Genomic DNA, 21,852 nt, shown 5'->3' with positions numbered 1-21,852 from the left:
CACTGCTGACCCAAAGGAAGGTGTGTGGAGGACCTGAAGGGAGCCATGGGAGTGGGCTCTGTTTGCAAACACACGGCTACTTTTTGCTCCTCGTTTTAGGACACCGATCTTGATTTAAGGTTAATTGGCAATTCTGGCTGTGACAGTTCCCATTAGCTTCACCCCGCTGAGGCAGGCAGTGAGAGCTGCTCTGCCTGCTGCGTTCTCCCATCCTTAAAAACAAGGAGGAGAGAGGACCCACGGATGGGACAGCACCAACGGCTGCAGCAGCTCCTTGCTGAGCAGCAAACGTGAACTTCCACTCCAGAAAAGCAACCAGTGAGGGCTCCACGAGCCCTGCAGTGCACAGGGAGGGCAGCAGCTCCCACCTGAGGGCACCGGGCTGACAAAATACAGTGAGAACAGTTCCTTCTTTTTGCCCTACTTGTTCTTCTTTTTTTTTTTTTTTAAACTTAGTAAATTGAAAGAGTTAAGTAACACAATCGTACAACTATGGGGGGTTCCCTATCTACTCAACGCTAAAACCCGAGGAACAGAGGAGAGAGGAAGTGGGGGAGAGGGAAGGATTCACGCACTCAGGATGCACACTGCAAAGGGTGCAGCTGGAAGGGGCCAGCATCAGACGATCCCGAAGCGCTCTGCTCTTTTCCTCTTCTTTGCCTGCAAGAAATGAAGCAAACGTGAGAGAATTCAAGGCCGAGAGGAGCAAACCTCTGATGCAGAATTTGCTGAGGGTTTGGCATCAATCCTCAAGCACGGCAGCTCCAGCTCCTTCCAGAGCGCACCAACGCAGAGCCAGGGTGAAGGAAAGGGGTCTGAAGGTTTTCTTCTGTCCCCCCCCCTCCCCCTTGGCACAAAGAGAGCCCCAAATCCAGGAGCAGAAATATACAGTGCCTGAGATACAGTGCTGCTGGAGTCACTGCATTGTGCTGGCAACGCGCTACAAAAGAGCTGAGCTGGGAACAATGAGTACTTCAGAGGCCTCGAAACCCTTCCAGGCAGTGGGGAGGTGGGAAATGTAAAAGGGCAAAGGGTTAACACTCTCCTATTCATGGAAAAGGTGAGAGGGACACACTAAAATGCATTAAATATACTATTGCGTCTCTCGGATATGCCTTTAAGCTGCTCCACGAGAGGCGTATAAATCTTAATTTTTAGCAGGATAAATAGCCCCGGGGCAACAGAAGCCCTAATCAAGAATCTCCAGAGGAAAGGTGCATTTGAGTGCACACAATACCACTCAAAAGCCCTTTTTGTTCCAGGCACAATCTCAGAGTGACCTAACGGAAAAGCAGGGACTCCCTCGCCCCTCGGTGTGGGGCTCACTCTCCCATGCTTGGGGTTGCAAATAAATCCCCCCCCCTCCCTGTGCTCCACCTGAACATTGCAGTCCCTCTTCTGGGAGCTCCAGTCCCTGTTTGGGGACCCAGGAGCCATCTGGTTGCAGCAGCTCACCCTGTGCTGCTTTGCTCGTTAGTTAACGAGCGGTCCTGCCCAGCCCAAAGGGTCCCTTTGTCCGTGGGAGGTGGGTGCTGTGGATGCAGTTTGGGGCCCCACAGCTGCACCGACCCCATATTGAGGAGAGGAGCTGCGTAACGTGCATGAAGAGTGGGACAAATCCACGGCACAAAAATAGAGGAAAAAGGACAGGAGTGCCCCGAGGAGGTGACGGATTTAAAAGATGGGTCAGATACACAGAGGACCGAAGTATCGAGGGGTGGAGAGGGGGGGAAAGCTGGAAATAGGGTCAGCATTGCAACCTTCATTACGTTATGGGGTCTGCAGGGATTTGCTCCTCCAGGCCTGGAACGCAGCACCCAAAGGGAAGCAGAAGGTTCAGGGGCAGCCAGGACAAGGAACTGCAGAGCACGAGGAAGGGGAATGCACAGACTGGGTCCACGCAGGCACAGAATGAGAGGCTCCAGTGCTGATGGCCGTGGGGCTGATAGGGCAGCAGTTCAGTGGGAGCCCAATGGCAGCAGAGGGGTCCCCACGGCTGCTGTCCACCTCTTGGGCCTTTACCTCTGTGTCCTCTGTGGCTCCAGCCCCGGCTGAACTCGTCACGATGCCAAACCGCTCCTTCCTCTTCTTCAGTTTCTCATCTTCTTCACTCTGGCACAGAGAATGGAGTAGATTTAATCCCGGGGACAAAGCCCTGGGGGTTCGTTTGGTGGCAAACCACATCCCCCCTCCCCTCACCCATCAGCAGGAGCTGGAGAGGGCAAGGCCACCCCCTAAGACACACTGAATTTCCAGCAAACCCCTGCAGACATTTCCCAGAGCGCTCAGCTCTCCGTTTCTCAGCATTCTCCAGCAAAAACCGGAGGCTTTTTTTACCTCTGCTGCCATCATCCACGCTGATGTCCTGATCACAGCTAATAGCCAAAGCCATCATTGCCTGTAAAAGCCTCAGAGCATCCATTTTCTGTGGATTTATTCCTGGCTCCGGCTGTTTTCGTGCCTCTTTCAGCCCATTTCTCCAGGCTGCCTAATTGCTTTGCAGCACTGCTACAATTTCCCCTATCATTAAGGGCACTTCGCAGCTCTCAGCCCCCCCCGGCTGCATCCCACTGCTGCAGGTGATGCTGTGGCAGAACGAAACCCACAAGGGCACCATTTCTAAGTAGAATCTTTACAAAGAAGAGCCTGCTCCCAATCCCAGCACCCCCCCCCCACTCATCCACCGCCACACGGGGCCGAAATCAGCTCCCAAAAGCCATTCCCACCACAGACAGAGGGCAACCCAAGGGCTGCAGCTTTAACGGGGCTGCTGGACAGTGTGGGGTTTCTTTCTTTTTTTTGGGAAGCCCACCACATCCCCCCCCCCAGCCCTGCTTCCAGCACTGCCCCGCAGGGAAAGCAGTGTGCAACCATCGTCCTAAATCAACACGGCCCTAATGATCTGGCTCACTTGACCCCATAGCACAACAGTGTCAGATGCAAACACACGTACAATAAACTTCACTCCATCTCTGGCTTCTCGCTGACAGGTTTTGATTCATGGGGTGCTGAAACCCAGCCGAGGAAAATTACCTCTATCAAAACGCTGCTATCTCCGTATCTATCAACCCCTGGCAGTGCCCCCAGGCCGTGCTCCGGCGTGCAAATGGGTGCACCAGCATCTGTGGGGAAAGCTGACCTTTCTGGCAGGGTGTCAGATTTATTTTCTAACCTCTCTATTCCTCAGCTCGGTCCCTTTGCACTCAGTTATTTTGTAGTTTGTCTTAAAAAAGAGGGTGGGGGGAGAGGGGAGGGGGAGGAAGAGGAGGAGAGCTTGAGCCAAGGACAAAGCAAACGGCTCTGCTGAGCCCTGGTGAAGAGGAAGGAAGGGAGAACCCAAATATTTGTGCTGTGCTCAATGCTGTGTCCATCCTGAGCCCTGGGTTTCACTGCAGACCCCCAAGCTGGAACCAGTGAGCACAGAGATAGGGCAGCAGGGGCTGCAGAGCTCCAGGATGGACCTTAGCACTGCTAAACCCAGGGTCAGTGTTGTCCTTACGCTCCTCGTTCCCAAAAAGCTGGAAGGAAATGCTTGAAAATGGGCTCGCTTCTCTCCTGGGAGAATCACAGCCCCTGCTGCTGGAAGACTTAAAGCCAAAAGGCATTAATTAATGGTTACCATGGCACAGGGAGCAGCTCTGGCACTCACTGCTGCCCTGTGGATGGAGCAGATCACCGGGCAGGGAGCACAGCTGGATCCCTGCAATGGGAGTTGGAGCTGCCAGCAGCATCCCGGCAGAGGTGGAGTGGGATTCGTGGGGATGCTCAGCTCCAATCTTCTCCAACACCCAAACTTCAGCAGAGGGGAAACCCTCTCAGTGGGTCCCCACTGCCCACAGCCACGTCTCAGCATCCAGGCTCACGTGGATGAGCAGCAGCAGCTCCACGTGTGTGCTTCAAGATGAGGCTCGTTGTGGGTGAGGAGAAACGAAGCCTGGCTCTGGGGAAGGGAACAACACAAGGAGGTGCTCCACGTGTCCAACTTCCACGCATGGAAACTCCTCGAGGCCACAGCACCTCTTCTCAAAAGATTAAAGCATCCCAGGGAGGAAAGGGTTCTGAATCTTCAGGTGAAACCCAGAGAATCCTCATCATAAATAGGGAGGCTCCATGAGGGCATCCTCGGCGCTCCCATCCTTGCAGAGAGGACAGTGTGGGCCCTTCTGCTCACCCTCCTGCATCCCACAGCAGCATGACGGATGGGGGGGATGAAAAGCAGAGCCCCAGGGCATTCAGGCGACGGTAGATTAATGATGACACGGCCTTGACCTCCAAAAGGTAAAGGTTATGAAACACTCAAGGGTAACTGGGCTTCCAATTTCATACCCAGAGGGTGAATGACAGCAACCGATGGTTTTATTCTCAGGAACACTCCAACCCTGGGATGTGCAGCTGTCGCCCGGCACCTTTTTGAGATTTGTTTCTATGTATGTATTCCTCCTGCTTGTTTCTCTGTGCAGGCTCCATGCTGCAGGAGCCACGTGGGGCAGGAAGGTGTGGGATCCCCATTGCAGCCCACAGGACAACCTGGGGTCCTGAGCACCATCCGGGCTCAGTGCAGCATCCACCTCCAGCTCCACATCCTGCAGCTCAGTTCGCTGGGCAGAGCCCTCTCCTCTCCAAAGAGCTCCACTTGGATCAGGAACACACAGCAAAAGCCCCTGTCGATGTCCTTACACCTAAACAAGAGGAGCCCTGATGCCATTGGTACACAGGGATGGCTCCTAAAAAGCACAGCTCGGACACAGCCACTCCAATTACACGGACTGAAGCACCCCAGTGCACATCAGCGGTGTTAAACACAGCTATGCCCCATGGAAAACAGATCCAGCACAGCTCCAAAGCGGCCCCCCCCTCTACATCTCACCTCCATGCATCCCACAGACACACCTGGCCGATCACAGGGATGCTCTGCACACCCTCTGCTGCCCTCCCTGTAAGGAACTGATCCACAGAGGCACTTGAGGTTGAGGGAAAGCTTTGCCCTCTGCCTTACTCCACCTGCAAACAGCTTTCTGTAGCTTCCCGGGACACATTTAGGGCTGAAAGAGCTCTGTTAATAGGAGGTGGAAGAATTAAAGAGCTTCAGTTGTTGAAGACGTTGTGCCCCAAAGTGTTTCCCCACCAGAGAAGCACACAATGTATCAATGAAAGAGAGTGGCACGGATCAAAGCCTGCTGTTCCGACGGACCAACGCTCAATGCCTTCGTCTCTTCCAGCTTTACACAGGGAAAGATGCAACTGCAGCACCGTGCTCTGACCCCAGCACGGGTGGGGAGGGCAGAACAGAGATTCTCCCACGTCAGAACGCCGCGGTTTCACAGCCACAGCTTTATGCTCAGCCCCAAACGGGAGCAGCGGGGGAGGAAGGCCGAAAAGTTGCAGGCAAGTGCTAAGAGAGCACCTGCAGCTTTGAGTTGAAAAGCATTCTTCCACTTGGACGTCAGAGGTGGGACTGACATGTCAGGAATGCCACACGGCGGAGCGAAGGCGAAGCGGTTCAGGTGCAGCATGAGGCAAAAGGCCCTGGAAGGGGTGTTTCATCTCTTGGCTCTCACTCAACGGCATCTCCAGGTGCTTGCAGATGCTCTCCCGTTATGAAGCTGGCTGGCTTGGGGCAGGAAGGCTTTTACACTGGGACGTGCGGGGCTGATAGTGGGAGCAGAGGCAGCGCTGACACCGCCTGGCACCGTGCAGGTTTCCCCCCCCCCAAAGAGTCCAGCTGTTATTAAAAAGGAGCAATCGGGCGATGCCTGAGCACCATTTGAATTGCACATTAGCCCCAGATTAAAAAAAAAAAAAAAAAAAAAAAAAGGAAGAAGAAAAAGAAAATCTCTTCTATTCAAAGGCAACAAGCACAAAAACGGCAACGCACCGCTGCTGTGTTAACCCTTCCCTGCACACCACGGGGCAGCAGGATGCTGACAGCCACAACCCCAGCCCAGGGGATGCTCCTGGAGCCATGTCAGTGCCTTACAGTTGCAGGGAGCCTCTCCAAAAGGAAAGGAATGCTCCTATTGAAAGGGTATACAGTTGGGTACACGTGTGCCCAAGGGTGGGCAGAAGGATGGTAAGCAGAGAGCTGCACTTCTGGCCCTTAGGAAGCTGATCCTGGGTCAGTTTGCAGGCTTTGCATGCACACACTGCAGGGCCTGAGCAGCCAGGTGCACGCTCACTAACCCCAGGGGTGAAAAGTTCTATGGGAATAAGTGAAATATGGGTTTGGAGAGAGACCAAGGGCATTGTGGCAGGGATGCAGAGCAGCCCCACTTGACTCTGAGCCCCTCTTTGCCCTGAGCCCCACTTTACCCTGAGCCCCCATTTGCCCTGAACCCCTCTTTGCCCTGAGCCCACTGCTGGCCCCAGGAGCAGAGCACACAGCTGAAGCTGTGCTGCATGGAGAGGTGAGGATGAAGCACTGCGGAGACGTTCAGTGTCCCAGGGTTGGATTTGGGGCGCTCACCCACCCTACAGGAATGGCACTGCACAAATGGAAGCACCCAGAGCACCCCGAGCCTACAGCAGGGTCATCTCCCACTGCAAAGTGCCAGGAAAACAAACTGCAGAGGTTTGAGCACAGCTGAGCAATGGGAACACAAAGCCTTCAACCAGAGGAACCTGCGAGGATGTTCAGCACCTCCACACGCTACAAATCTTCGGACCTCTTTCAAGCAGAAGAGATAAAAGGCAGAGGCTGAAGGCCCTCCAGAAGTACCTTATGTTTGATCTTTTATGGTCACTTAATTTGGTTTCTCCACTGCTGCTAAAAGCTGGAGGTGCTCAGAGAGCTCCAGGGGGAATTGGGAGAAAGAGCAGCTGCTCTGCAAAGATTTGGCTCCAGCCGATCCCCAAAATCCGCTCCATCTGTGCCCCAAAACGCAGCAGCAGCCCAGAGGCTCTACTCACACCTCCACCACAACTCCATAGAACCACCCCAACACTTCTATGGCCTGAAACAACAGCAGCCAGAGCACAGGACAAGGTGCACCAGCCCCTAAGCAACCTGCAGCTTGGCTCCAAGCATTGCTCAGAAGCTCCGAGCGCACCCAGCCCTCTCTGCCTGCATTTCCATGCTGCAAAGCAGGGAACCATCAGCTCTGCTGCAACCACAGAGGGTTTGCAAGCAAGTCAGCTCAATTAGTAAGACCAGGGATGCTTTTTAGTGCAACGACTGCTTGCATACACCCACATTTCTCTGCTGCTCCTGCAAGTGTCAGCATCACATCCCCACCAAAAGCTGCCGAGGGTCAGCGCTGCAGCTCCATTAACCATCCAACAGCAGAAGGAGCTGCCCAAGTGATCCTAATTAAATGGATTAAATGTTAAGGAGGGGATCCTCAGCAAAACCTCCCCAAGTTGAATTCAGCACAAACATTCCTCAGGGCCCTTTTTCTCCCCCTCTGCACGCACGCTCTCTGTGCACACCACGGGGCTTTGGGATTGCTTTTACTTTTGTCCTCTGCAGCCCAGAGGGGTTAAGGGGAATGTGACTTTGCTCCTCTTGCTGAGGTCCCAGCAGATTTGGAGGGCCGAGAGCAGAGCCGTGCTGCCATTCTTCCTGGGCTGCTCCTCCAAATTCCTGCAGCCAAATGGTTCAAGAGCCACTGAATGGCACACATAATGACATCATTGATTGAACCATAATAGAAGGGGAAAGGGGGGGTGGGGAAAAGATGTATTTGTGTTACAGACAAAAGCTAAGTTCTGTTTCACAGCAGGGACCAATGAAGAACCAGATGACTGGACAGAGTGAGGTCAGAGAGTCCCCCCCAGCATTGTCTTCCCTTGGAGCGAGCCCTTCGCCACTCCCTAAAGGTTTGTTAGGGACGCAAATCCTTTTCAGACAGCACCAGGGATAAATACAGGATCAGGAGTCCCGCTGACCCCTCGCAGCTCTCTCGTCATTTATTTTTAAAAATGACATCGTGGGTGTGTGTCAGTGTGAGCAAAGGGCTGGGGATGGGGGGGGAGCTGAGAAAGGGGTAATTGTAAACACCAAATTACTGCAGAGTCGGCAGAAGACGGAGGTGAGGGCAGCTGGGTGCTATGCTTGGTGGGTTTGGGCTTTCACAACAGCTCTCCCCTCAGAGCAGGGGTTGGGGAATGGTCCTGCAGTGCCACGGGGAGCTGGGAGGGCACTTGTGCCAAAACCACGCTCCTATGGGGAGTCAAGCAAAGGGCGTCTTTGAGGGCTGAGTTTTCATCCTGCTTGGGGTAAGGACAGAGAAAATAGCATGTGGTATTGTGTGAGCACTGAGGAGATAACAAAAACCACAGAGCTATCAGCTGTGTAAGGGCATGGGGTGTTCTTCCGGGCACAAGCAACCCAAATTTCCACTAAAAGGCAACAGGACAGCAACAGGCTGGGGAAATGTTGAGTTGCAAAGGCTCCGAGGAACCACAGCAGCTTCACACAGCACCCAGCTCTGCCCCTTCCCACAGCACTGCGCCTTCAGGACTTCGCTCAGAGATGGTGAAGCATTGGAACAGGTTGCCCAAGGAGGCTGTGGATGCCCCATCCCTGGAGGCATTAAAGGGCAGGCTGGATGTGGCTCTGAGCAGCCTGATGGTTGCTGACCCTGTAGATAGCAGGGGGTTGGAAATCAATCATCTTTGAGGTCCTTTTCAACGCAGGCCATTCTATGATTCTATGACTTGGCCATGCATGCTCCTACAGCACCAGGAATTGAGCACTGACCAACACAAGGGCAGCACCACCTCTGCCTGATGCATGGGGAAGCCAGCAAGTACACTGCTCTGCAGAGCCAGGAGCTCCAGGATTCAGATGTCTGGCAGATAAGGAACAAAACCAAAAGCAGAACAGGACACAGAGTGCAACAGAAAAGTGCACGGAGGCAGCAGAACACTGAGAGCTCTGGGGAGGCACAGGGCAGCTCAGCACAGCCCCACGGGCACAGCCAACATGGAACTGCCCCATTATTTCTCCCACCTGGAAAGCATTGCTGGTAGCTTCCCACAGCACACCTGAGTGTCACACCTTCATCTCACCACTTCCTATTAGTCCGACTCATTCACCAAAACAGGAGCAGTGCATGATGAGGTGGTCTGAGAGGTTCCTCCCAAACCATCCCATGGTTCTGTGACCTCTAGCTCAATAGGACTGCAGTGTGCTTCTTCCTTCTAGCAACAAACCCACTGTGTTATTTTCTCCCCTGCGTACCAGCTTGATGTTATTGGAAATCCACAGGGGAATATGCCTTCTAGGAAAGAAGACAGCTTCCTTTTCTTGCACAATGCCACAGGCTGGACCACAGGGCCCAGAGGCTGGAAGCCACAATGCATCCCTGCTCCCAGAGCGGGGGGTTATTGCACTGCCTTGGCCAGAGATCACTGTGCCAGCAGAGAATGTCACAGCCTCTCCAGGGGAAACTGTTGCTTTGTCTTTAAAATAAAAACCCACAAAAGGATCAAAAATAAAGTCTGCTCCATCTCTGCATTCGCCCCGTGATCTCAGATCTTACTTCCCACCGGATTACAGCCTAGGGGAATGTCCTTTGGGTCCATTTCAGGCTCTGCTGAGCCCTCTGTCCCGCAGCCACATCCTCACCGTGGCTCAGCTGCTGGACTTCAAGGCAGGAACAGGGCTGCACACCCACCCACAGCACCAGGAGTGCACACACAGCCCAGGCCACGATGCAGAACCTCCCTTCAGGGCAACCCAGGAGGGGGCAGGGGCCGTGCAGCACCCTCACACCACAACGCCCACGGCTGCCAGCACTATTCTTCACCTTGTCACTTCCCATTATCTTAGCCCAGCAGGCCTCATTCAGCTGCTCTGCTCGGGGTGACATCGCCGTGCAGGGCTGGGGGGGGAAGGAGAGGCAGTGAGATCAGCACGGTGAGGGCACACGGTGCTGCACGCAGCCAAAGCCCCCCAGCAGCCTTGGAGCCTTCCAAGGGATCCCATAAATCCTTACATGGAAGTTGCCAGCGTTTACCTGCAGAAGCACTGCAGCTGAGGTGACCCCACGCTGCTCCATCCCACGAAGACCAAAGCTTCCCTTCCTATATACACCCTTCCCAGCCACTTGTTCAGCACAAGTGATGCCAAAAGGCACTGAACACCTCTGAGCCATCTGCTCATTCCTCCAGAAGCATTCCTGCAGTTTGCAGGGGCTGCTGTCAGCCTGCAGCATGCTCCTCGCAAGGGCCATTGCTTTGCACTGGGACAGTTCTGACTTTGCTTGCACACATTCTGGCTGCATTCTTTTATTCTGACCTAGTTTCTGCTTCCTGCTGAAAAGTTTTTCTAACGTGCAAATACATGCAACGTGTTTTAGTTCTTCTTTAAAAAGTAAAACAAAGGCAATTTTCAACCCTTCCCCCCCCAATAAATGCAGCTGCCTTGGTTACTACTGGTCCAGCTCAGAGGGAGAGAGAAAACCCTCTGGAAATTACCTAAAGTAGCTCTTAAGATGCCCCAAATGCATTCAAAAGTGGAAGAGAAGTGCCTGGGTTCCAACGCAGAGAAGCAGGCTCATCTCTGTGCTGTGTCCCAGCACAGAAGATGCAGAGCAGAGCAACACGAAGCCCACAACAGCCAGAAATAGAGAAATTTGGGGAGAGGAAATTACAGAGGGGCAGATGTGCCCTCTCAGGCCGAGCAGGAGAGACGGCAAGACTCATTTCTTGAGGACAAACCGACCACAGGAATCAATCACACTGCGCAGAGCTGCCGGCGCACGTCACCACGTTCTGCCCTGTCCCCGGTGTCAACCAGAAGCAATCCTCCTCTCCCACCAATCCCCTTCCTCTTTGCCAACATCAGCACTTCTCCCCACCACCTCCTCCCTGCTTCCCTGGCGGTTGTTTCTCCTCCAGAGGTTGGCAGGGGTTGTTTGGAAAGATGGCAGGCAGAAAAAACTCTCCAGGAAAAGGATTCCTCTCCTCAGCACGTTACTGCAAAGCTCGCTGGAAGCCAAACAATTAAGCCAACTGTTTTCTCTCCCTCTCTCATTTCAGTATTTTGTATACACACAACTTTCCCTGCTCTCCTGCCCCCTGCTCTCCCCCATCCCCACGCCGACGTCAGGCAGCAGCAGGCCAGCTCTCCTTGGCTAATAGCAGGCAGTGCGCACAGCAGTTCTCAGCTGCCGCATGAGAAATAAGCTCTCATTAACGAGAATTAAAGCAGTGTTAACCTACAGCCGTGACTGATGGACGCATTAAAACGTTAACTCTTCCCAGCCACGTCGGCCCCGACGCTGTTGCTGCTGTTTGCAGCCCGGCGTTGCTGCACTCCAGCAGCAAAATGGAAGGCTGACAGCTCTGTGAACACAAGCGAAGTTCCCCAAGGGGATCTGTAGCCAATAAGGGTGCTGCCGAGGCCACCCCTCAGCACAGAGCCCCCTATCCTACCCAAAAAGTCACCCAGGGATGGTGAGAATGGGGCTGGGTGCGTACATCCCCCCCGGGATCCTTTGTTCCCTGCAGCCCAGGGATGCACTCCGGACTCCCGATGACCCCCCCAGCTTCACCTCCCCGTGCCCGGCCTCGAACAGAGGAGGGTTAATCAGCTAATTGCTTTGCGAGGCAGTTTGAGACCTCCGCGTCAAGGAGGAGATAGAAAAGCCAATTATTTTGGTCATCTGTTCAGATCCAGGAAGGTATTTGATAATGTCACACAAAGGTGGCAAACAGAGCTTTTATGCTCTCCCAGGGGCTCTCGCTATCCATTTGGTGCCAGCGCTTTCTCAGCGGGAGACTTATGAGACTATTTTATACATAAAGAGCAAAGCATCCCCTCAGAGAGATGCTTCTGAACCACGGCCACAGCGTGGGCAACCCCCTCTGCTGCATCCAACCCTGCATATAAAACACGAAGCTCCACATCCTCCCCTGGGGAGCGGAGCCGGAGCGGCACAGGGAGCAGCTGCCGCAGAGAGGGAACATTTACAAGTGTGGGGGGTTAAGTACAGCTAACAGGAGTCAAGGGATGGGAGCTGTGGGTCAGAAGAGCGTGCGCTTTAACAGGAGGCCTCGAAGGGGAGAGTCAGTGCTACGGGGAGATAAACGCTTGCTTGATTTATTTTAGAAATTAATTTGATGGCCCTGTGCTGCCTTGAGACAAATGAGCACCTGCCTCTTGCTCCCATGCAGCCCAGCTCCCTGCCCTGCTCCAGCGCTGCGTCTCGCTTCCCCCTTTGGGCAGAGAGGAAGAGGATTTTCAACTTGAAAGATTTCTACCCCAGAGGGCTAACAGAGGGGGAAGAGGGGGGGGTTCAAAGCTACAGATGAGTTCACAGCCACTAACGCAGCTCTGCATTTGCTCCCTGCTCACAGCGGGGCTGAAATCCCCCCTTAGTTACGATTCTCCCCCTCACATCCCTACCCCTCCCCAAACCAATTTGAATGGGAAATGAAGTGTGGCTCTGCAGAGACAATGGTTTATTGTAAAGTTGTTTTTTTTTCTGTTTTTTTTGGGTTTTTTTTTTTTTTCCTGCAACGCACGGTATAAAAAACCTGCCAAGACACATGTAAACATTCGCAACCACCAGGCTCCCCCGTAATGAAAAGCTATAAAGAACACCCAGGTGGGAAGCACAATGCTACCAGCTAATTAAAGTAACCAATAATCTTCCTCCCAGGAATGCGAGTGTGTTCCGCTCAGTGGGAGAAGCCACTTCTAAGCCCATGAACTCGACTTCCTTTGGTGGAGCAAAACCCCCCCCCAAAAAAAAATAGGAATAAAAGGACACAGTACAGCGAGGTGGGCACAAAGGCCGAGTGGGGAAGCTGCAGGGAGAGCTGGTGAGCAGGCTCGTGGCCCTGGGCATGGCTCTGCCCTGCTGCTGAGGCTCCATCTATGCAGGAGGAGCTCAGCAGCACGCAGAGAGCTCAGGAAGCCCCCACTTTGTGCCAGGTTTTTGCTCCCCGCTGCCCTGTTGTTGAGTTGTGGACTCACAGTCCTGCCCAGAGAAGGCCACGGCTGTAAAACACTGACAAGGCATATATTCCTCCTGAAAAACGGGAGCTCCTGGTGACAGGGTTAATGATGTTTGAGCAGCCTCTCACCCTGAGCTCCATGTATCCCGGCTTTAATGCACTGCCCTCCTTCCCCCACCCCCAAAGGGACAGGGGAGGGAAGGAGGGAGGGGGTGGGTTGGGGGGTGCCGGGAAACAGCGACCTCCAATGCCAGATATTTTCTACATCAGTGAATTCCCAGGGCCGGTGGAATAAAGCGGAACGCTCATACATAGAGAAACAGGCAGCAAAAAAGGTCAAATCCATCCCCCCGAGGAGGAGAGGGGCTCATTTCGCAGGGATGAAGGAAGATCAACCTCCCCGAGCTCTTACCCTTTCCAGGCTGAGAGGAGAAGTCTCCATGCCAACATCACCCAGCTGTTATCACTGGACAATTCTTTTCATTCCCCGCTATTTCTGAGCAGAGCTGCAGCACGAGGGTTGTTAAAGGCCAGAAGAGGAACGGGGCCGTTTCCATTCAGGAAGCACACAGGATGCCATTCTCATCTCACTGTATATATTTATCCTTCCTCCTGTTTTACCCAAACATGCTGCATCCACCTTTTCCTGGCTCATCGGGGAATGATCACAGCCACGTGTGTCCCCAGCATGCCCTGCTGCCTGCCCCACAGCCCCCCGTCCCATCCCCTGCCCAACACACAAAGGTATCAATGAAATCAGCTGCTACACACAAGGACTGGAGGGAGACCATGCTCAGAAGCTTGGGAGTATTTCTCCAAAGCTTCGAGACTGAATTTATCCCCCTCCAAAATTCACCTCATTTGTACTTCAAAGAGTTACCAGGGAGCTCTTCAGAGAGCTCATTACCTTGCTCTTTACAGACCTGGCTTCTACCCCCAATCAGAAATGTGCACTTACACAGAAACACCCGAAAACAATCCAAATTACACAGCCTGCTACACAGCCTCCCTTCCCGTGTCCAAACCAGACTGATAACCTTAAAATTCAACACCTCTATTCACCCGTCACAACTTTCTCCAAACCGTATTAAGACTCACACAAAACAAACAGAGGGAAAGATGAAGGAAATGATGTTGACATGAGTCTCCCGGGGCCCGGAGCCCACACTGCTGCATTAATAACACGACGTAAAAGCTCCAGCAGTGAGGAGGCTTTGAACTGTGTGCTATGAGCCCTGGGCTCCTCTGGAGGTGCAAAGTGTGTCCTGGAGGCCAATGCACCTTACCTTCTTGGAGAGCGAAGAGACATTCAAACCAAACCTCTGAGCCCTTTCCTTTAATTTATCCATGTTTACCTACAAAGACACAGGAAACTGATTTTTAAATCACCGTCGCTCACGTTGCAGGGAGAAGGCTCTGCCAGAAGAAACCGTGTGCTGCAGCCCCCAGAATAAAACCCCAGTGCTGTGCTCCCCCAAAACTCAGCTGGTGCTGTTGGGAAGCTGGGCCTGAAGGCAGAACCCAGATGGAGCAGCCCCAGACTGCTCAGAACAACCAAAGGACAAACACCGGGCTGGTGGTCCGCTCCTGAAGGGCCAGCAGATTCAGACTGCTCCTGTGAGCCTGCTGGACCTGATATCTGCCCTGCTGGACCTGATACCTGCCCTGAAGCAGCATGGCCAACACAAACAGCAAACAAAGCTCCTCAGGCAGTCTTGCCAGTGCTCCTAGACTTGTTACTGCTCTCTGGCTGCTGTAGTTTAAGAAGCTGTTGCCGCACCCTCTCTCTTCCAAAACACATCACATCAGCTGCCATGACCAAGCAGAGCACCCAGCCTGCCTGGGATTTTCCTGCCAAACACTGTAGAGGGATGGGAACCTATAAAGTCGATGCAAGCACAACATCCAGGTAGGCAACTTCATTAGCTCCCACTCTACAGATGTTGTTCTTGGACCATTTTGATGGTTCAGTTTACTCCCACAGGCAGGAGCTTCTTTGCACAAATTACAAGCTGTATTAAGAACCTGAGCAGAGGAAATTTAGGAACAAGAAGCATCTCTTACCGTAGGTTTGCTGTCTGCAGAGAGGCCTGAGATGAGAAGAAAACAGAAAACTCAGTTAGAGAACAAACATCTGGAGCAGTAATTTATCTGAAAAGAGGAGCAGTAAAGTCACAGCACCGCTGGAAGCACACACCAGTCTGACCACCAACTGGTGAAGAACTGCTGTCCCATTTCTCCCAGTTTCTATATCATTCACTCAAGGATGAGTCACCAAATTTCATCCCCAAGTCAGCTTTTCCCACCCATAAGACTTTACACATGCTTTTCATCCCAACTCTACAAATCCTGCTCAGAAACCAACCCTGGGCGTGGACAGATGGTAAAACAAAGACAGCCTCACCAGCAACTTTTTCTTTCCCAGGAATAAATAAATATTTGCAGTAAGGTCACTCCATGAATTGGTTCTGCTTCACCTTCTCACCTTTTGTCGAAACTGTGGCCAAACCAAACCTGCAGAAAGTAAATAGAGCTCAGTGAGAGACCCAAGCAAACATGAGGTGGGTATCTAACACATCAAGCCTTCAGTAAGCACAACATGAATTCTTCCTTCAAATGCTTTTCTTAGGTGTACCTCAGTCAAACTGGTTGAGAGGAGCTGGGATCCGGGAATTACTGGCTAATGGAACTACCACAGAAACTCCTACGTGTGCCAACAGCAATTCCTCACTTATTTCAATGGGAAAAGAGCCACACCACAACAACACAGCTGCTGTCTGTGCCAGGTGAGAATGGGGGACTCACCGAGCTGCACGCGCTGCCTTCTTGCTCTCCAGGCTCACGGGCACGTTGAAGCGCTCAGCCCTCTTCTGCATTCTCTGGAGGTGGGAGAAAAAGAATCCAGAGAAGGAGAGTGAGGACTCGAAGTCTACAGAAAGGAAATGGAAAGAGGCACACAGACTTAATACAGGATGGGTGAACGCTTCCATGTGCATGTGCCCGAGACACAGAGAGGCTTGGGAATGTCAGAAGCGCACCAAAAAAACATTCAAATCCCCTTAAAAGCTGAAAGGAAATATCTCACATTTTATTATTACACAAGGGCCCAGAAATGCGTTTGGTGTTTTAGAGGTTAGAGAAACAGATAGGATTTTCAGGGAAACATTTCCTTTGGCCAAAAGCTCAGCGAGGAGCGCAATAAACATCTGCATCAAAACATAAATGTTTGGAAAAGATGGATTAGGAATGCCACTCCTAATGGTGTCAGCACTGAAGCTGAGAAGTCACTTGAAAGACAGGTCAAAGCACACTTCCTTATCCTCACTCTTTGATGGATATCCAAAAGAAATATGCAATAGAGTGGGCGGCCACACAAAAGCCATGCTGGATCAACAGCCCAAAAGAAGGCAGTGGCAACACAGCTCAGGTCATCCCACAAAGAAATAACCCTCTGACCTTCCATCAGTGAATGAAGTCTTTCAATATTCTGCTATTGCTGAAAACAAGTAAACCAGACCCAGTTAATATTTATCTAACCAGGTGCAATGTCTAAATGTAGTCCTTCTCCTCTCAACCCTATGGGTTCTGATGTTTAGAAGTATTAAATGTGTATGTTATAGTAATAGTCTCAAAAAGAGTAGGCTTGGCAATTGGCAAAGATTGGTTGGGCTTCCCTGCCAGTGATGTGTCTCCCTGCTTTATGAAATGGTCAATACTTCCTACAACTGGAGCAGCCTACCTCTGATAATCAATGATGCACGGTATGGAAAAATAACTCTATGCCCTCTTCTAAAAGATCTGAAGCCATCCAATTCATACACAGCCTCACAAAAAAAAAAAAAAAAGTGGTTTTCCTGTGAATTGGCTCTATGGAATTTGAGGGGAAAAAAAAACCCCAAAGGATAAGAGTGTAACGTCAGCAGATCTGTTAATGAGCTCTTTAAGCAGCTATGGCCAAGGGCAGCCCCAAATCACAGGGGGACATCGATCCTCCACCAGGTACCACATTTCTCTTCATTACTCCTTCAGCTGAGGTCATAATCCTCTGCTTGCGACATCCCCCTGGTTGCTGTGGAAATGATCCTGTCCCAAACAGGAGATTAGAGCTTTAAAGCAGCAGTGAACAGCAGGAAGACAAGAATCATGTTTTCATACTGACTGCTTTCTTACAGAGCATGAGTGGAAAACTAAAATGGGGGGGGAGTGTGATTAGAGAACCAGAGTGAGAATCCTGAAACTCCAAGTTTCACAAAGCTTTCCCAAAGGAATCAGTGGCTTCTGAGAGTGTTTGTTTTAAGTAAGCCCAGCAAATACAAGTGGCAAAGCTACAGAAGATAAAGATGAGCTGATCCGTTAGTGTCTCCCAAATTGATTATTCCCCGAAGGATATCCTCAGCAAAGCTTTGTAGTTTTGTGTTTGAAGCAAGCAGGCTTGCAGCAATCCCCAAGGGACAGAGATGGGGATCTCTGCAGCGAATGCTGCATGCTCCCAGCAGCAGGAAGGGAAGCACAATTTAGACAGTGAAGTCCCTAAGTTATGCTTGCAATGGAAGGATGCACCAGGAGCAGCTCAGCTCGTCTCTAAGTTGGAAATATCAACATAGAGTCAGTTGGCTGAGGGCAAACAGGAATGGCAGCAAGGAAGGATGCACCTCCAGACAGCTGAGAGAAGCATTCCGTAAGATCACAGCAAAATGGACTGTGCTGTGGGGTCAGCATGCTGCTAGATCAGCCCGCAGCCACGGACTGGTCATTAATAACCAATTAATTAACCAAGCCAAAATAATGGTTTGCAACAGAAACACAGCCCCAGCAATGTACAAAAGAGATTCTGAATGAAGCAACAAGCCAAGCGATACCTCGGGGATGAGGGTGAAGTAGCAGAAGGAACCTTACCTCCATCTGTGAGATCTCCGATGTTATTTTCACTACTTTCTTTTCCGTGCTCCTACAGGTGTTGGGAAAGAGAAATATCAGTCAGAATTCCCAACAGCTTCACACGCACACCTGAGTGGGAGACAGATCAGGGTTCTCTTCCTAATCCCCATCTCTGAGGAACCCCAGCCTCAAGTGAGGCTCTGCTCTCAAGAGGAAAGCAGCCCCAAGCCAGCATCCCTGTTAAACGAGCAGGCTGAGAGCCCTGACAGTGATGCTAGAGTCTGAAGTCTGTGAAGCTTGCAAGTAAAGTCTGAGATGTGCAGGGAAACAAAGGAGCTGGTGAAGATGCAGCCACCAGTTCTCCTCCTAGCTCAGTAACTGCCTTCAGCACCCCCAAGTTCCTTTAGTAATGATGGGAGAAAGCTGGAAGCCCCAGAAGATCACATACCACAAGAACCACCCTCAGCACTCACATCTATTCTCCACAAAGGCTTGGAGAGAGAAATGAACTCTGTTTAAGGCACGAGAAACATCCTGCAATTTCAGTGGGGTGCTGCAGGAACATACGGGGTGGGTATTACAGCAAGAGGCTGTAGATCTGCATACCCAGGAACAATCTCTTGCACATCTTAAAGCTCTTAGGGGCAACATTCAGCTCCTGTTAGAAGCCCAAAGTCTCAACTGCATGCCCTGAGAAGCTTTATTCCTTTATGGCCCTGAAATACAAAGGATCATTCTGTTCTAGTTCATGGGACAGCCCCAGGCAGCTCTCCCCAGGTCAGCACCAGCATCCCGGGCTCAGGCTCCATTTCAAACACACACTTCCTGAACAATGTGCAGCTGACAACAGCAGGACCAGTAAAAAGACTGAACAAAAATATAATGGAGTGGGCGTGCTCTAAAGTTTATGCTCAGAAAACAGAGCTCAGGCTCGAGGGGGGGAAAACAAAGGAGGAAGAGACAAAGTTCGGAAGTTCCCAGGCTAAACGAAATAGCATCATCCTCCTCTAAAAAACTCCCATAAAACAGTAGGTCACAGCCAGCCTCATTAAGGTCTCCCATTTAGAAAAACGCGCTGCTTTTGTTCCAGATTCCTGGACAGGTTTCTCATTTTATGCCCTGAAAGGTAGTAATGGTTTAATGACACTTTCACAGGAAGCAATTTGGCTGGGGCCAGGCACGCTCCCCGCGCTCAGGGCTTCCCACACAGCTCCCCCAGCAAAGCCATCAGGCCACAGAAGTCCAGCTCCCCTTGCTGCAGCCCCTCCAGCCACAGGATGGTCTCACCGAGCCTTGAAAAGAGCCTGCAAGCATTTGGGGCAGGCAGAGCTCTCCCCACCATGCACCTCTCGTGTTACAGCATTCCCCATAGGTTTTGCTTTGGATTAAGCAGAAAGGATAGTTACACATCAGGCGATTTTACAGGAGGCTCTTCTACTTTGGTGGGTGGCTCTGCTGGTTTCTGCTCTTCTTCCTGCAAAGCAATGAGTTGGGAGGTGATCAGAGTGCATCCCAGTCAGCTCAGCAAGAGCAAAACATCACAGCAAGGGCAGCACCAGGTTTTCTGGGTTCTCAGAGGCAATATGCCCGCAGTTCAGCCTGAACATATCCATAGGTTTCTGAATTTCATGCTAGAGAAGCTGGTAAGACCACACATCACCAAGGAACCCCTTGCTGCTGTCTCCCACTTGAAGGACTTGTGTGCTTGAAATCTCCTCTCCACCTCCCCAGTGGGGTTTGACTCTGCCCAATAAGGCAAAGTGTGCAGTGGGAAGCAACCTTTGGTGCTCCCAGCCTTCATCTACCAGTATATGAGTAACCTTATGGACATTAATTGATTGTTCTCTTTTTTTTTTTTTCCTTTTCTTTTTAACCCCCAAAGCCTTACAAAAAAGCCTGGGATTGACAGGCTTAGGAAGTTGTCCCAGCTGAGACATTCTCAATCCAGCAAGCAGAACCAGCAAAGAGCATCAGAACCACACAGTGCTGACACTCAGTGTCTGACGCTCATCTGGTAAGGCCCATTTCACTTCTCCCACCAAGAATTTCAGAGACAACAGGAGAAAGCTCCCATACACTGCACAAATTCCTGCAGTGCTGAGCAGCAGAGCTGCTTTCTGCTGGTGTTTTGAGCACAGAAAACTCTTCCAGCCAGGATCTCTGCGCTTCCCAGAACATAAAGCTTCAGTTTTGAGGCTCGCTCCCTCCTGCAGCCCAGCTCTGCCAACTTAAAGGGCACCAGTTTGATGTTGTGCTCTTAGCAAGGAGGCCCTAACACACCTCAGCAGACATTTTCTGTTAACAACAAACACAGAACAACAGCATGACTCCTGAAAAGAGGCAGAATTCCCCCTTCTGAAACAGCAGCCTCATTCCACGACCACAAACTCTTCCAGAAACTTTGGAGCACCTCTCCTATGAAGAAACAGGGAACTGGCCTTGTTCAGCTTGGAAAAGAAGAGGCTCCAGGGAGACCTCATTGTGGCCTTCCAGGACTTGAAGGGAGCTCATAAACAGGAGGGGGAACGGCTGTTTACGAGGGTGGATGGTGATAGGACAAGGGGGGATGGTTTTAAACTGAGACAGGGGAGGTTTAGGTTGGATATGAGGAGGAAGTTTTTCACACAGAGGGTAGTGAGGCACTGGAACAGGTTGCCCAAGGAGGCTGTGGATGCCCCATCCCTGCAGGCATTCAAGGCCAGGCTGGATGTGGCTCTGGGCAGCCTGGTCTGCTGGTTGGTGACCCTGCACATAGCAGGGGGTTGGAACCAGATGATCACTGTGGTCCTTTTCAACCCAGGCCATTCTATGATTCTATGATGATTCTATGAAACCCCCACACCACCTCACACTCCATGCAAACACAGCAACACTGACCCTCCAGCACCAAAACCGGCCGGTTCAGATCCAACAGCGAAGCTCAGCAGTGCTTTAAACACAGCAGAGCTCCTGCACTGCTGCTGCTCGGTGCACTGCTCTCTCCAGCAATGCCCAACACAGCCACCCAGAGGCCAAACGCCGCCAACGCAACAGCCCGTCCCGCAGCTTTACCTCTATTTCTTCTCCCAGAACATCCTCTTCGTTTGCTTCTTCTTCAGCTAAAGAAGAAAATAATACATCAATCGCTGACCCAAATTACTCGGCGATACCTTCGGCTTCTCAGATAAAGCCCAGTTGATAAAACGGGGAGCTGAGAAGCCACATCGCAGCAAAGCACTCCAATCAGCACTCCCACACAAAAGCTGAAGCCTGGGGCTCTCTCAGCACCGAAACTGCCTACGGGGGGGAGGGGGAGTTGGGAATCCCAGCACTCCGGTACCCACCGTGCTCCTCCAGGTAGGCCTGCAGCCTGTTGATCAGATCCTGCTTGTTGCCCTTCGCCTCCAGCCCACGGGCGAGGCACTCCTGCTTCAGCTCGGCCAACTGCGGGGAAGGAGAGCAGCCCGTTAGGACGCGTGATTCGCTCACAGGCATAAAAACCCCGAGAACCACGAGATGCGATAACACACCGCAAAGCCGCCGTTTTTTAATTCCCTTTTTAAGGAACTCTTCCGGCTCCTTCCTCCTCCTTCCCCACTCACGAGGCCAGGCCCAGGGTCACCCCCCGGCGCCCACAGACGGGGACGGAAGCCTCGCAAAGGGCACCGGGCCGAACCGAGGCCGAGCAGAGCGCGGCCCCGCGGCCAGAGGGCGGAACCGGAGCGCCTCCAAGGCCCGACCTCCCCCACAGCCCCGTTACCGGCGGCAGCCCCGGGACCTGAGCGCGTTGGGAGCCAAAGCCCAGATAGAGCAAAGCCCTCCGCGTGTGGGAAGCGACGCCCGAGCCGCAGGACCACCGTTAGGAGCGGAGCGGCCGCCGCTACCTTCAACTTGTGGAGCTCCACGGTCTCCGCCGCCATCTTGTCGCCCCCACAGCCCGCTGCCGGCTCCGCCCCCGCCGGCAGCTCACCGCCCAATCACGGCTGCGCTTTCTGAACGGGTGATTTCAAACCGCCGTTCAACATCGCTCCTTACGATTGGTCGGTTCTCACTGACTCCTCGCGCTCTATTGGTCTATCTCCTCGCTCT

General features: G+C 52.2%; 1 protein-coding gene across 2 annotated transcripts; it reads right to left on the bottom strand.

The window, feature by feature from the left end:
- Window positions 1–424: 424 nt before the first annotated feature.
- Window positions 425–21,799, bottom strand: SARNP (SAP domain containing ribonucleoprotein). 2 transcript variants are annotated; one of them, XM_031603211.2, is made up of 11 exons: window positions 21,648–21,799; window positions 21,108–21,207; window positions 20,836–20,882; window positions 19,191–19,258; window positions 17,803–17,854; window positions 15,712–15,785; window positions 15,392–15,420; window positions 14,971–14,996; window positions 14,193–14,261; window positions 2,023–2,112; window positions 425–660 (listed from the first exon to the last, which is right to left on the bottom strand). In XM_031603211.2, the coding sequence occupies exons 1-11, from the start codon at window positions 21,681–21,683 to the stop codon at window positions 619–621; spliced, it is 633 nt and encodes a 210-aa protein (XP_031459071.1). In that variant the 5' UTR covers window positions 21,684–21,799; the 3' UTR covers window positions 425–618. The 2 variants fall into 2 exon arrangements, with proteins under 2 accessions (XP_031459071.1, XP_031459072.1); XM_031603212.2 differs by lacking the exon at window positions 14,193–14,261.
- Between the last annotated feature and the right edge of the window lie 53 nt (window positions 21,800–21,852).

This window comes from Phasianus colchicus, chromosome 33 (assembly GCF_987193195.1).
Source record: "Phasianus colchicus chromosome 33, bPhaCol1.hap1.1, whole genome shotgun sequence".
NCBI lineage: Eukaryota > Metazoa > Chordata > Aves > Galliformes > Phasianidae > Phasianus > Phasianus colchicus.
The sequence above is the reverse complement of the archived record's forward strand: the minus strand, read 5'-3'. Positions and strand labels throughout refer to the sequence as shown.